Genomic DNA, 16783 nt, shown 5'->3' with positions numbered 1-16783 from the left:
GGTAAATTCATCTTTCCAGATTCTGAAAGATAACCTGCTAAATATAGAACTGGCTGTATTTGCTGCAAAATTACTTTATTAATCTACTCATTCTAGCTAGATACAAGCTATCCTTTCTTACCTCACATCTAAACTCTCCCCTCATGAAGAGCCCCTCCCCAGACTCATTACATCCTCTGTCTCCATCCTCATACCAGAATTTTGGCTCAGCACCATATCTTACATCCAAGCTCCCATGTATGTATTTTCCACCTTATGGCTACACCAAAGTGGTTTGTTTGGCTTATTAAATTGAGGTGAAAATTACTTAAATAAAAGTAATAACTTTGAAGTGTTGCCTAACTAGCACTTCTTTCTAAATTTTGACATGTTATCGTCCCGGAATGAACCAACCTACCCGATAAACAGTTACTTTCCAATCCCACGGACCCAGGAAGCCACCAGTCTATTTTCACTACTGTAGATTAACCCATCCCAGGCATTTCATGTGAGGGAATCATACAACATCTGACCTTTCTGTGATTGCGTTTCACTAATACTGGAATAGGGAATTCCAAGATCACTGGTCTTATGAGACCCTCAAAATCATTTGTTCTGGCTCTGTCAATGCAACCGAGATTATACAGTAACTCTGTAACAGGCTAACTTTTTACATTGATAATTTTGTAAGACCCACAGATGATTTTTTTTAAATACTCAAATGGCCCTTGACAGAATAAAAAAGATTCCTCACTCCTAGGATTCATTCTGCGTCTTCCACAAGGATGTCAGGAATCCAAATGCAGGTGCCATCATGTGCTGCCTCCGGGGTGTGAACTGGAAGGAAGCTGGATTAGAAGCTGAGCCAGAACTTGAGCACAGGCACTCTAATTTGGTGTACAGATATCTCAAGTGGCATCTTTATGCCCACACCATGGTATCAGTTATTGATCTCAATGTTGGGCTTGTAATGGGCCAGATAATTAAACCTGTTTCTGATCCCATCACTGAGAACTCCTGGTCATATTAGAGCTATCTTTCCAATCTACTGATATGTCTTCCTAAAAAAGTGTATTCAGTATAACACCCATGTGCACAAAGTATGTTAATAATTCTGTGAAGCAAGTCTAAAGTTAAGGGAAATGTAATCTTTTTGTAACTGATACAGTCAAATTCCAATCCAGGCTAGCGTTTTGGCAAATATCTGTTGAAACATGCTCTGTAGATACTGTCTTTTCCGTTAAGATACAGAGTACAGAGTGAATGGAACTTAAATGGGTGTTTGTCTCAAAGAGCTGAGACTCTGGTGAATGGAGACAGACAATAAATGCTAAATTAGGAAGATTATCTTCCATGGACCACAAGGTGACAAATGCTGTCGGATCCGTAAATCTCAGTGGAGAGAAAGGGGATCCAAGAGGGTGACAGGTTTCAGGTTTAAAGAGTGAGGTCAGGGACTTTTACTTGGAGAGAGAGAGATCTGCTTCCAAAGCTTACTTTCTTTTTGTCTCGTATTACTGCTACTTATTTGCAAATCCGAATGCATGAGTTCTAGACTCTTCTCCCTCGTTGCCTGTGACTTTCTGAGTTTCTTGTTGCTGTGGATGTCCATTGTCTTTCCCACGTAACAGAGAGCACAAACTTTTGTCTGCCTGAGGACTTTTCCCGTGCCTTCCCTTATTCAGTACCCCAGCCTACTGTCAAGTATTTTTATAAGCTGTTTCTTCTATCATTGTTTTCACTATGTTTTTCATGGTATTTTGCATAATTTGATATGCCTGTTTTACAGTAGGTGTGCTTTTGAGGAGTTTCATCTTATTGAAAGTTTTGTGACTAACACAAAGCGTACATTTTCTTTCTACAACTGGACTAATTATGCCTTATATCTTCTGGTTTTGATCTTTTAAATTATCATAGTGTTTAACATTTGTCGAGCCAACTGGCAGTGTGGAAATTATAGGAAGTCAAGTTATTCTGTGCCTCCATTAAGCATGCAGCATGCATTGCCTTTGTGTTCTCTGCACCCCAGTCACCTTCCTCTCCTCCCAACTCTGCATCTGCGTATATATGTGAAGTAAAGAAATGCGATAGTGAGATGAATTTCCACATGATGCTTACAATAAAGCTAACCTTTTGCTTTACAAATGGCACTAAATTGAAACAATGTTCTGTGCCATTTATGCCTTGCAAAGAAATTAGAGTTCATCTAAACTATAAAATGTCTTTTTTTAGAATGTGCAATAAGAAATTGTTAATTTACTTCCTTCTGGTAAGGGTTTTGTTCTCCAGGTGCTATTTCTGAAGAGATACTTAAATCCTTCAGCTGGGGGGGAGAAAAGGATGATTGAGGCGCAGAAAACACAGACTCAGTGCAAATGATTCTTGAGAACTATAATTTTGTTGTCTTTTAGCTTGGTTATTAGATTTCATTTATTCCAGGATCGTCTTAGAGCCGTTAGAGTTTTACTTGATAGTAAGTTTGCACGATCTGTATTGTATGTGTGATATGTTAGTATGCCTTCACTCTTTCAGTATAATCTGTTTGGTGTCTTTGGATCTTTTCTAGGTCTGTGACTTGGCCTTCAGCCTGAAGAAAATGCTGATCCGACACAAGATGACTCATAATCCCAATCGCCCACTGGCAGAATGCCAGTTTTGCCATAAGAAGTTTACAAGGAATGACTACCTCAAAGTGCACATGGACAATATCCATGGTGTAGCTGACAGCTAATGGTAGCTGTAAAGGAATTAAACCATTCAGAAGGGCTCTTAATAAGAATCCCAGGTTTTCTCACCTGAACAGCATAGCAGAAATAACCAAGAGTAACTTACCACTCTCTCAGTTCTATTCGCTTACTTTTAGATTTGTAGAGGCATAATTAAAAACAAAACAAAATAAAAATCTTACTTTTGTTATGAAATGGTACCAATAAGCAGGGAATAACCCTCTATAAATTACAAAGTGCTACTTGTCTTTTAAAAGTGGAGAAAGGGAGTTGTAGCTTTCTGTCTTGAACATCTGCCGGTATCGAAGGTTATTAACATGCTTCCTCACCAAGCCTTTTTATTTTGTTCTCATCCTTTCAGTGTGAGTGTGTGTCTGTGTGTTTTGTGTGTGACCGTGGACTTGTGAATACTGGCAAGTACAGCTGGTTCTTAATTCAGACAGAAAGAAACCAAATCTCCAAATATTTCTTTAAACAAACAAACAAAAAGCAATAGTTTTCAAAATCTCAAACCTGTTAACAAAACAAATACTCGCTATTTTATGAAGTGGAGTGGGGCTTTACTTAATAGCTTCATATGACAAATAAATTTGAAATGAAATGTTTCAGAACTGAAACATCTATTTAAAAATGGCTCATTTTAGTGAATTCTCATGAAACATTACATCCTATCCTCTTCAATTGCAGACGTACATGGTCTGGAATATTTGTATAAGCTGTACAAAAAAAAAACATTTAACTCTTCATCAGGCTGGCCCTCCCTCCTGAGTTTGTGCTAGTTACCTTTAGAAATTATACATATGCATACACATATGCTAACAGAAACATAATGGATCCCCTATATTTGATGAATAACAGAGTGAAGGAACAATGATGGCCTGACATTTGCACATTGGTGATGATTAGCATGGCCCTTTACCCTCTCATTCCATAAAAATTCACACACCGTGTTTAGTGCACATGTTTTGGGGTCCTCAGAGCATTAACATTCTCTTTTGCAAAAGACGTTTTCCAGAATCTTGGCAGTAGGTGATTCTGAAACACTTTTGAATTGCCCTCAATCATCCCATATAATTAGGAATCCAGAATAAAAATGCAAACTTGGCTATTGTTATGATTTAAATTGTCACTGATGCTTAAGGGAAATTGAAGCAAGAAGCGTAATTTCTTCCTTTAGGTTTTATTTCAGTAAGACAGTTGACAGCAACACACAATGAACGGTTTGTTGGAAGAGACAATATGATACAGTATAATAGTTATGTCAGAATAACCGAGAGGAATCCAAAAGCCAGCAAATAAAAAAAAATTAAAATGAAGCCCAAACTACTAGTCTCTCTGATTGGAACCCACACCATAGAGGGATAATATAATGTAAGAGGTTATTTAGTTCTAATGAGTCAAGAAGAAATACTCTCTGAAGACAGCTTTTATTTTTATGTCAAGACTCCATATAGAATTATATCCATGCCCATTTCCAGTTATAAAAAGAGACATAAAGGAATCAGTATTGGCATTTAAACTCTAAGAATGCTAAGTTGCAATCTCATCAGATATAATTGTCAAAAGTATAAATTCTAGAATAATAATTTAGGAAAAGCTAAGTGTAGTTATGTATTTGTAGCATTTTGTATTTGGAATTACTGTATTTTATGAAAATAAATCTTGATCTTGTTTCTTACTATGTCATTTGCTTCAACAATTTATTTTTAGATTGAAAAAATTTTCAGTTTAACATAATCATGTGCTTAATCACATTTGAATATATTAAAAAAACTAGCTGAAAATGTATAATGTGTATCATTTAAACATACCCTGCCTATTCCTCAAGATGCCACCTTCTCAAGGAGACGCCACATAAACAACCATGTGAACTTGAAAGGGTCTCACAGGCAAAGTATTTTTGATTATTGAATTTACTTTCATTTACATGAAATACAGATAGACTCGGGGACAGAGAGAATTCTTGCATCCACTAGTTCATTTCCCAGTGTCTGGAACAATGCCACGGAGGCCAGAAACTCAATCAGGTTCCATATCGGTGGCCTGGATTCAAATTCTTAAGCCTTTACCCACTGCTTCTTCGGATGTACTTTAGCAGAAAGCTGGAACCAGATGTGCGACTGGCACTTCTCAGCCCATACATCCCAAGCTGTGTCTGCTGCAATGGAAATCCAACACCTGCCCCCTCCCTTCCCATCACCAACTTTTGCCAGTAGGTACAGTTCACTGGAATAGCAGGGATAGTGCCCTGGCAATTGTGATGTGACAATGCTGTGTAACAACCTGTTAAGGAAAACTTTCCTGGCTCCAGACAAAATTGATGTAGAAGGACCTAGCAGCACCCACTCTTTCTTCTCCAAGCACTGAAACCAGAACAATTTGTTAGTGACTGTTTGCACACAGTAAGGCAATTTACCTTTTCAGATGCTTATCAGTAGCAAAATAAGCTTTTTAAAAAGATTATTTATTTGAAGGCGAGTTACATAGAGTGAGGTAGAGACAGAGAGATCTCTCATCTGCTGGTTTACTCCCTAAAGGGTTGGAATGGCTGGGCCTGGAGCTAGGCAAATCAAAGCCACAAGCTACATTGGGTCTCCTACTAGGGTGTAGTGGTCCAAACCCTTGGGCATTTTTCTGCTGCTTCCGTAGGGAAATTAAAGTTGGACAGGAAATGGAGCAGCTAAGACTTGAACCATCTGGTACCAGTATTACAGGTGGCTTCCTAACGTGTTATGCTATAAGATGAACCTCAAAGGACCTTTTTAGACATGCATGCATGAGAAAATAAAAGCGTGAATATGTAATGATAGAAGAAAAGGTTTACAGGCAAGCTGGGGCACAAGTTAGAACTTTAAAATATCTCTGCAGGGCAAGCGTTGTGCAGTGAGCTAAGCTGCCATTTTGGGGCAACCATATGTCATTTCAAAGTGCTAGTTCATGGGCCTAGGGAATCTAGAAGTTTTACCACACTAAAATCTGGACTTCCAATCCAACTAACACATGTGGGAAGGTAGCAGATGATGACCCAAGTACTTGGACTCAAATATTTGGGGACCTGTATGTTGATTCTTGGCTTAACTATGGACCAGAGCCTGTTGTTGACAGCATCTGGGGACTGAGATGGAATGGAAGGCACCACTGTCTGTCTCCTTTCACTCCATCATCCTGCCTTTCTAATGCATAAAATAAATGACAGTTTCTTCTTATAAAAATGTGTTTTTTTTCTTCTTTCTTACAGCAGATTTGACTTGTGCACAGTTTTTGGTCTCAAATTCTCAGTTATCTGAAGTCCTGGCTACGTAACTTTTAAGAAGTGTTCAGGAATGAAATTAGATTCAGATATTTCTTTGTAATCTTTGTCTTCTGTGTGTTAACATTTAGACATTTGCGTGATTTTTATTTCTTGTTTTATAAGCCATGATGGATAGCTTTGTGAATGGATGAATGGATGAATAGCTAGACAGCTAGATATTTATTTTTCTTTTGGTTTTTGCTTTGGTTATTGCCTCTTGGTTATGTGCAAGTGGAAGCTTTTATTGATTGACAATAATAAGCTATCACAGCATGAAAGTATTCATTGGTGAGTCATTCTTGGGATCACATAATTAAAATGCAACTTTCAAGCAACAGTTCTTCCAAAGTGTGTGTGTGTGTGTGTGTGTGTGTGTGTGTGTGTGTTTCTGCCTTTCTGAAGAGGATTGTGCATGCAGTGCTTATACATGCAAGATGTTATTTTGCTTAAAGTTTTGCTGATTTGTTGCAGCCATGTCAATGATGAATGTGGGTGTAGATTACAGATGTCCTACAACCTTAGTTGGTATATTTGTTCTTATGTATGCTGGCTCTCTCAAAATGGAAAGAAAGGAGCATACACAGCAGGAATGCTCCATTTTTCTTCAAGTCTTCAAATGTCACTTTATGCCTCATTTTGACTTTGTGACTATAGAGAGCTTCTCTACTTCCCATCCGGACACCAGTGTGTCTCCCAGCTGCTCCATGTCCCATCCAGCTGTGCTTGTGGCCTTGGAAAGCAGCAGAGGACAGCCCAAAGCCTTGGTACCCTGCATCCACGTGGGAGACCCGGAAGAAGCTCCTGGCTTTGGATCAGCTCAGCTCACTTAAAGAGTGAACCAGTGAATGGATGATCTTCTCTATGTGTCTCCTTTCTGTAAATCTTAAAAACAAAACAAAAAAAATCTAACAGTTCTGTACAAACCAGTATCATACTTGGTGTTAACATGAGTAGTATAGCCTATAACAAAGCCAAGTGAAAGTTTTAAAATTGTTTGGAGCGAAAAGGAAATGCGATTGCAATTGCCCTTAGTGTTTTCATAGCCTGTACATCCAAGTGTTTCTACATCTTGAAAGTATTTCTAAAATTGTACAACGAGGTAGCCATTTTATGCTACAAGGTGCTATTGAAGCTTGCAGTGTGCATTTTCTTTTTTTCCTTTAAAAATGTTTTAACATTTTCAAGTAAATGTTCTTTAGTTATACAAAATAGTGACATAGATATTCATTAGCCTACTTAAGCTTCTTAGTTATACAAGCATTTAGGCACTTGTAATTCACTTTCTAAACACATAGCACTTTGCCATATCACATGGCAGGAAAAAGGCAAGATTAAAGTCATGTTAATGATTCATATGCTGAACAGCAAGAAAGTGAGACAACTGAAACTTGATCCTCCAAATGAATTCAAAAGCATGCCTATAAAATAATGTTTCTGACAAAAAAAGAGCAGTGTATTTGCTAGGAATTAATTAAATTTAGAGAATCCAAAAGTGTTATTTCCTTTACTAACACAATAAGTTAAGGAAAAGAGCCCAAGCTCACAATGGATACTAGGATCATCCCATTATTTTCTGAATTTGTCTGACAGTGATTTTTACCAAAAAATTTTGTCTGGTATCTTTTTCCTTAATATTTGACTGGCTTGTTTTATAGAAAACTTTTCTGTGGTTCTATAAAACGTGTAGTCCAATTGTTATATTTAGTAAATTACGGAGGTATTGACATTTCTCATTTCTCATCCTAGCAGGACTGAATCGAGTGTTTTCCAGTTCCTGATGGTGAACTTGTCCTGCTCTTTTCACAGTCTCATCTAACCTCATCTGAATGGCTGGCTGGGCTTGTAATGGTGTCTGTACTGGGAGAGATGCATTGCCTCAAACCTAGCATATGAAATTCATCAGCAGCAGTGCGTAAATCTGATAAAAGCCTGGCATTTCAGACATACACTAAGGCCCTCCTCTGTATAATTCTAGCTGACCGAGGGTAGCTGCTGAAGCACGATATAAAGCCAGAGATGCTTTCAGATGCTTTCCAAAGGCTTACACACTAGGCATGTAAGAATAACTCTTGAAAGCTATGTGACTCTATTATTAGAATTAGTTGTTGAAACAATATAGCTTATGGTTAGTTAAAGTTTGATGAAAACAGTCCATAGAAACATGTACAATGACCCCAACTCTGTATGTATTTTTTTTCTATTCTAAAGTAAATATTAGCATGAGGACAGCTAAAATAGCCACTTTTGATAGAAGAAAAAAGGCTTGAAATGCAAACAAATTTTGTTTCCTATCCTAAAATGGAACATAAAGATCACAGACATAGGGGACAGTATCACATTTGATTGAATATAATACTTTTATGTAAATTGTCAAACTGATTATTCTTTCATATAATACCAATTGTAGTAATTACAAATTCCAAACTATTAAACTTCATATAAATTAGCCAATCGTGACTTTGGACAGAAATGTAGTTTTATTTCTGAAGGTAGGAAGGAAGTCTTCCCGGAGCCCTTACTTTCTGATGAGAGTGTTTGTCAACTAAGTAAAAGCAGATCTTTGCAGCTCACTTCCCACTTAACAATGCAATACACAATTTTTTTTCCAGAAACATTAAGGTAAAATAAAGCAGTGTCAAGTGAAACTCAAGTTGTAGCTTTCAGCCTTTCCAGCTCTTTCTTTCCATGTGGAATTCTTTTGTTCCACGTTAGCTGCTGTATAACTGTGGACAGTTCTCTAGTTTCACCATGGCTAAATTTTAGAAAGATGAGTTAGCTCCTCTTATTTCAGAACTCTAGGATCTGAATTTTATCCCTTGAAGTCTAACTATGGCATTGTAGGAGGTGAATTTCATTGTTTATGTATTTATAGACTCAGTATTTCAAATAAGCCAGTTGGCTTTATATAGATTGTAAACTCTGACACTTTCTTTTAAGATTTATTTTTACTTGTCAGAAAAAACTATACCGAATGGAATTTCAGGGAAAGAAACAAAGAGATCTATCCACTGGTTTATTTCCCAGAATGGTACAACAGCCAAAGCTGTACTATGGCAAAGCCAGGAGCAGGAATTTCTTTGGAGTCTTCCATGTATGTTTAGAAGCTCAGCACTTGGGTGATCTGTTGCTTTCCCATTTGCAATAGCAGAGAGTTGGATCAGAACTGGAGGAACTGAGTCTCAAACCAGCGCCCATGTAGGATGTCGGCCCTGTGGTCAGTGGCTTAACTTCTTGTGTCACAGTGCCATCCCCTATTCTATAGATTTTTATGATTCTCATTTACCCTGAATTCTTCCCCTGATGGGTTACTGCTTACTATCGATTCTGAGAGGAATATTTGGAGAGCTCAGCATCATTAAGATGTGAAGAAAAATTCAAAATGTATGTTCTATAAGCCACAACATCCTAAAAACAATACCAAAGGCTATTGCAATTCAGACTTCAAAATATATTACAGAGTGAAGTAGTCAAGGGAATATGCTTACATTAAGAATACGATTCAATCCATATAATAAAACAGGTGACCAATAAATAAAGCCTTTACGCACATACCAATGAGATCTGCAACCAAGAATATCAGTGAGAAAATAGATCATTTTTCAGCAAATACTAATAGAAAAATCGATGTTTATCTGCTAAGGGGTGGAATTGGATTTTTGCTTATCTTACACCGTAGAGTGGCCCCTACTCCTGTCTGTTGTTTTAAATTCTTTTAGTTTCAGTTCCTTATGGTGAGCTAGGGTCCAAAAATATTAAGTGGAAAATTGTAGAAATTAACAATTCATAAGTTTTAAGTTACATGCTATTTTAAGCAACCTGGTTCAATTTTGAACTGTCCTCTATCCCACCTAGAATTTGATCCATTCTTTTTCTGGTCTGCACTGTATGTGCTACCATCTCACTAGTAGCTTAGTAATTATCAGATTGATAGAACCGTAGCTGTTATGTGGAGCTGTGTCCACATAGCTCATTTCAAAGCACAGAAGCAGTGATGTTGCCATCGAGTTTTGCCAGAGAGGAGCTGTAGAGAGCCTTTCGTTTATACTTGATCTTATCCAAAAGGCTAAGAAGCAAGATTGCTTCTCTTAAGTGAAAAGATGAGAGTTCTCTGTTTAGCAATAGCAATGTCAATCTACAGTAAGAAGGAAACAATACATATGAGGAAATTTCAAAAAGTTTGTGGAAGATGAAATGAATAGGGCCACCGTTATGGTGTAACTGTATGTGTACACAGCATCATGGTATAATAGCATTGTGGGCTACGCTGCTGCCTGTGATGCTTGCATTCCTGTAAACACTGGTTCAAATACAAAGGTTATAAAAATTTCCTCTTTTCTTCTGACTTTACAGTCTCATGTCTTAGAATTTCATCTTTAATCTTTTTTGTCAGTTTTGTATGCAGCAATTTCCCTTATCAGAAAATCTCTGATTAGCTCTATTTCTCACTCTCTGTCTACATTTTGAAGAAATGTTTAAAGGAGAAAGGAAACAAACTAAGAATAATAATCTAAAAAATAACAAATGGGGTGAGGATGCAAACTGGTGTGTCAATAGTGAAAAACAGAATTGTAAAAAAAATTTTTAGAAATAGAATTACCATATGATTTGGCAATCACATCTCTTGATGTGCATTAAGATATGAAAAGTCTTCTTTGTTACGCTGTAACAGAATTCCTAAGATTGGGTATTGAGTGTGAAAAGGAATTTTTCTCATAGAGGTTGAGAAGTTCAAGATCAACTTAAACCTTTTGACAAAGGCTTTTTGCTCCATCATCCTAGGCTGGAAAGCAAAAGAGGGAGACAAAGATTAAGAAAATGTGAGAGAGGAAAGCCAAGCTCACTCTTACGCAATAATGAGCTTATGCAATAATGTCATCGGTTCATTCATGAAGGAGGACCCCTCAAGGTCTAATTGCTCTTGATGATCCTAGCTCTTAATATTTGGTGTTAAATGAAGGCAGTTTTGTCATATGTTACAACATGGATGAGGTGTGAAGACATCACACTAACAGAAATAAAGGCAGTTACAAAAGGCAATATAAGTGAAATAATTAGAAAATGTAATTCCAGTTATATGAGTATTCATGGTAGTCAACTCAAGAAAACAGAAAGTAAATGTAATTACCAAGAGATGGGGATAAAGCAAAATGGAGTAATTCAATTTCAAGTTTGTAAGATGATAGCATTCTAGAAAGAGGTTTCAGAACAATGTGTAATAAGTAACATTCCTGTGCTATACTGTATACTTAAAATGGTTCAGATGGTTTTTTTTTAAAAAAAAAGAATACTTCAAGAATACTTCAGTGTCCTTCAAATAATAGCTTAAGTTAAAATTTGAGACAGAAACATTGCAATTTCAGAATTCCAAAGTGTAGAGCTACTGTTGTGGCCCAGGGGATTAAATCATCACTTGCTACACTAACATGCCATCCTGAAGTGCTGGTTTGTCTCCTGGCATCTCTGATTCAGATTCCGTTTCCCATTTGATGCAATTCAGAAAGCAGAAACCCGTGAGAGACCCTTTGTGAAGTTTCTGGCTCCCAGCCCAGCCTGTCTGTTTTAAGTGTTTGGGGTGTGAACCAGGGAATGAAGTTCTGTCCCCTCTTATCTATCATGTTTTGAAATAAATAAGTTTTAAAATATTTTTCAAAAATCAGGTTTTTTCGCCCTAAGGATTATGAAATTAAAAATACAACTTTTGACTTCTATCTCCTTTTTTGCTAGAGAATATATTACATAATATGTATTTCCAATATGAGTTTCATACATGTATGTTTGTGTATTTATATATATATGCACACGTGTATAACTAAACATGTACCATTCTAAATTTCATGCAAATTAAGTATTATTTTAAAGAATATTTTGTTACTTACATGTAAGAAATACATATAATATTTAAATAAACAAGTTTTCATAAAAAGAAAAGTATCATTCCTTTTTAGATTTTTAAAAATTTTTAATGGAAACACAGATATACAGAGAGGAGGAGAGATAGAGAGGAAGATCTTCAATCTGGTGGTTCACTCCCAAGGTGGCAGCAATGGCTGGAGCTGAGCAAATTGGAAACCAGGAGCCTGGAGCCTCTTCCGGGTCTCGCACGCAGGTGTCAGGTCCCAAGGTCCTGGGCTGTCCTCTACTGCTATCCCAGGCCACAGGCAGGCAGCTGGATGGGAACTGGTGCTGCCAGGATTAGAACCGGTGCCCATATCAGATCCCGGCACTTTCAAGGCGAGGACTTTAGCCGCTAGGCTAAAACAAAAGTAACATTCTAAACAATTTCATCTGTCGTTGTCCAGGCTCGCAATGATGAACATATGACTGTATGAAGAATTATACTATAGTAATAATATAGGAGAACTCAATGAAGGGGAAGGAAGATAGGGAGAGGATAAGGGAAATCCCAGGACCTATGGAAATGTATAAAATGATAATAATAATAATAATAAAAAGAAGTAGATTTTTTTTTATAAAAAAAGTAACATTCTTTAAAAAGAGGGAATTAAATGGTCATTTGTTAGCAACATTGGCCAAAGTTGCTGATATAACATGAAGGCTAATATTCAGTTACTATTTAGAGGCAAATACTTAAAGAATTATCTAAACTTCAGCATAGCAAGACATTTTAACACTTTTTGCATATTTCCTATTCCTGTTAATGGAGTTAAATGGAGACATAGACTGCAAAACATAATGAAGGAGAGACTTTAATATCCTGGTTTCATCACTGGACATATCAACTGGACAAAAAAATTAATAAAGAGACAACAGAGCTAATCTACACTATTGGCTAACTCAGTTCAATTAATACCTATACAACATTTCATCATAGAGCTACAGAATACATATTGTTTTCATCAGTGCATGGAAATTTCTGTGGGATGGACAATATGCTAGACCATAAAGCAAACACAACAATTCAAAAATTTTTGAAATTATGCCGTGGATCTTTTCCAACCACAGTGGAATGAAGCTTGAGATTAGCAACCTAAGAAACTCTAAAAATATGTATGCACATGAAGACTGAATAATACGCCTCTGAATGAACACTGAATAACAGCAGGAATCATAACAAGTTTAAAAAAATCTGGAAGCAAATTAAAATGACAGCACAACATGTAAAACTTTGGGGATGCAGCAAGCACCATGCTGAGAGGAAATTTTTACCTAAAGAATTAGACAAGGCAGCAAATAAACCTAGCAGTGCATCTCCATGACCTAAGAAAGCAACAAACCGAACTAAATCAAAAATTAGTAAATAAACAATAAAAATTAGAGAGTATGCAAAATTGAAACAAAAAAAAATCTCACAAAACTTCAGTGAAATGAAAAACTGGGACTTTTGGCAAAGTAAACAAAATTGGTACATATTGGCACAACTAACCGAAAGGGGGAGGCAACCTGTGAATAAAATCAGAGATGAAAATATGTTACAATGGGACATCACAGAACTAAAAGGACTCATCAAGAATTTCTACGAACAGCTATGCAAACAACACACTTGGAATGTCTAGAAGAAAATGGATAGATGTTTGCACACATACTTCTATCTGAATTAACTCAAAATGACAGAAAATCTAAATAGATCAATTTTAAGGACAGAGATATAATCGATAATAAAGACCTCCCAACAAAGAAAAAGGCCAAGAGTGGATGGCTTCACTGATAAATTCCACAAAATTTTTCAAGAACTAATTCAAATTATTTTCAGACTATTCAAAACAATAGAATGGAAGAAAATCCTCCCAAACTACTTCTATGAGGCCAGTATTACATTATCCCCCAAACCAATATATATATGTGCATGTGCATGTTTATGTGCATATGCTTATATGTGTGTATGTATGTATACATATATATATACAAATATAAAACAAAAAAGATCTATATTCCAATGTTGCTAATTAGCACAGAAGAAAAAGCCTGGAAAATAGATGCTAATTAAATCCAAGAGCACCTCAAAAAGATTATTCACCCAGACCAAGTTGTATTTATCTCAAATTTATGCAGGGATAGTTCAATATATGCAAATCAATAAATGGGATATGTCACATTAACAAACTGAATAAGATCCACATGATAATCTCAACAATGCAGAGAAAACATTTGGTAAAATAGAATACACTTTAGTGATAAAAAAAATTTCTGGATATAGAAAGAACATGTCTAAACACAATCAAGGCAGTATACAACAAACCCACATCCAGTGGAATGATGAAAAACTAGATGCATTTCTACCAATCTCTGAGTGAGTAAGGATGCCCACTCTTACCATTGCTATTCAGTACAGTTCTGAGAGTTGTAGCCATAGAAGCTATAAAATCAAAGGGATAAATTGGGATAAGAGGAAGTCAAATTATTCCTTTCAGGCAATATGATCCTACACAAACGAGAAGCTGAAGACCATACTAAGACTATGCTATGTTGGAATTCATAAAAGAACTTACAAATTTGCAGGTTACAAAATTAACACATAGAAGTTAATAGATTTTTACACACACAAACAAATGCCATGTCTGAGGAAGAACTTGGAAAATCATTGCGTTCACAATAACTACCATTTTCAGTAAGTTGTAACATATCTGTACAATGGAAATTATAAACCATTAAGGAAATAAGACCAAAAATGGAAAAATCTTCCATGTTCATGAATTTGAATCATTAACATCATCAAAATGTTCACAGTGCCCAAAACAATTTACAGATTCAATGTGATCCCAATCAAAATTCCAAAGACATTCTTCTCAAATCTGGAAAAAATTAACCTATAATTCGTACGGAATCACAAGAGTGCCTAAGTAGCTAAAGTAATCCAAAACAATAAAAATAAAGCTGCAGGCATCACAATACCAGATTTCAAGACATATTACAGGGCAGCTATAATAAAAACAGTGTGGTACTGGCACAAGAATAGACATGTGGGCTATTGGAATAGATTAGAGATCTGAGAAATTAATCCATGCATGTACAACCAACTAATCTTTGACAAATGAGCTAAAATCACTCCCTGTAATAAGGACAGTCTTTAACAAATTGTGTTGGACTAATTGAGTCTCTGCATGCAGAAGTATGAAATAAGACCCCTACCTTACACTTTTTACAAAAACCAACTCAGAATGGATCATGGTCCTAAATCTAAGATCTAAGATCTTTCATTTGCTAGAGAAAGCACAGGGGGAATTTTCCAAATCATTGGCATAGGTAAAGATTTATTGGATTAGATCTCAGAAGTACAAGCAATGAAGGCCAAAAACAGTCATTTTAATGATCAAAATGAAGATTTTGAGACTTGATTATTGGTTTTTGTGTGTGTGTGTGCTTGTGTATACTCCTGAGAACAAGTGTTTTCTGCCTACTGCCTGTTAAATTCTTTATTTACTGCAGGGCAAAGCTTGTGGTTACAAAGTGAATTGAAATATGTCATTGGAAAAGTTAACGAGAAAAATAAGAAAGGAAGGAAGAGGAAGAGCAACAATGAGATGAGGTAGGGTGAGAAGTATTATTATGTACTTAAATCTCTGTATATAAAATACATGAAACTTGTAGCTTTGATACACATAAAAAGAAATACTATATTACTGAATGGTGCCATAACTCTGCTAACTAATGTCCACCCATGAAAATCACCTAATGGCATATTATCCCAACTGTTAATCAAGAAATGACTGTAGCTAGCATTTGTTATAATAAGTAAATCATAACTAACACTTAAAATCTTCAAATATTTTAGAGGTAAAACAAGTGTTCAGAAAATGGTATCATTCTTAGTGTTTCCCAAATAATTCCCTCAACATATGTAACTCAGCAGCTTCCCACCATACCAGCTCAGAAAGTGAAGTAATTTTCTCATCAGCCAATTTAGACGATATCTCCATTTGTCTATCACACAATTACATTTCATTTTAAAATTCTGCCTGTAGTATATATTTGTTATTAAATATTAATATTTAATGTATCACACTACCTCAAAGACACATATACCTTTTTAATTTTATTTTTAATAATGATTATGTACTTATCTGGGTGGGAAGGATCGGGGTTTAGGGAAACTTGCATCAACTCATTTCTTCCAAATTTACTCTTTCTTGTTGTTCCTGGGAGAGACAAAGGGGAAAACCACTCATGAACTATCCAAACCACTTGGACAGAACTCTCGGAATATGTACACATTGGAGCTCTGGATTGATACAATGTGGTGGTTCCTCATCCCTAGGTATTATAACGTGTGGGAAGACACATAAAATAACTTTTGTTACTGCCTAGACACTCAGGTGTTTTTTACTGGGCTCAAAATAGGTCTTACTTTGGTCTTGCATCTAATCCAACTAACAATTTTGATTTCATAAAATAGTCACTGGAAGCTGGCAGTATGCAACAGCACAAGCATGTTTATCAGTTGCCTATGCCTATGACACCTGCATCCTGTACGGGAGCACCAGGTTGAATCACAGCTGTCATGGCTGTTCCACTTTCCATCAAACTCCCGATTAGTGCTTGGGAAGCCAGTGGAATGTGATCCAATTGCATGAACTCCTTTGACCAACATGGGAGATCCAGGCTGAACTCCTAGTCCCACTTTTACTCTTCAAAGAAACCAAGAAGTCCTTTAAAAATTTCTTTCAATACCCTAATATTCAATCAAGTATTTACACATAAATAAAAATCTATCTTTCCTTTTCACCTACATTGAAAGAGAAGCAAGGAATTATTTCAGAATATTTTAAAAAATCAGAAATTTGCCAAGTTTTCATTATAGCTAACAGTAGCCAGTATTTTTGGGAAAAAA

The 16783-nt window shown here is 36.2% G+C and overlaps 1 protein-coding gene across 3 annotated transcripts in view; it reads left to right on the top strand.

Moving 5' to 3' along the window:
- PRDM5 (PR/SET domain 5) overlaps window positions 1–3046 on the top strand; it is a 161514-nt gene extending 158468 nt beyond the window's left edge. For 2 of the 3 annotated variants that reach the window (XM_040966830.1, XM_040966831.1), the window contains one exon: window positions 2546–3046. In XM_040966830.1, coding sequence (XP_040822764.1) covers window positions 2546–2710 — 165 coding nt within the window. In that variant the 3' untranslated portion in view covers window positions 2711–3046. The remainder of the gene's footprint in view (window positions 1–2545) is intronic. The other variant, XM_040966832.1, reaches the window with a different exon arrangement.
- The last annotated feature ends 13737 nt before the right edge of the window (window positions 3047–16783 follow it).

This window comes from Ochotona curzoniae, unplaced genomic scaffold, assembly GCF_017591425.1.
Source record: "Ochotona curzoniae isolate NIBS_2020 unplaced genomic scaffold, NIBS_Ocur_1.0 scaffold_4506, whole genome shotgun sequence".
Classification (NCBI taxonomy): domain Eukaryota; kingdom Metazoa; phylum Chordata; class Mammalia; order Lagomorpha; family Ochotonidae; genus Ochotona; species Ochotona curzoniae.
The sequence above is the reverse complement of the archived record's forward strand: the minus strand, read 5'-3'. Positions and strand labels throughout refer to the sequence as shown.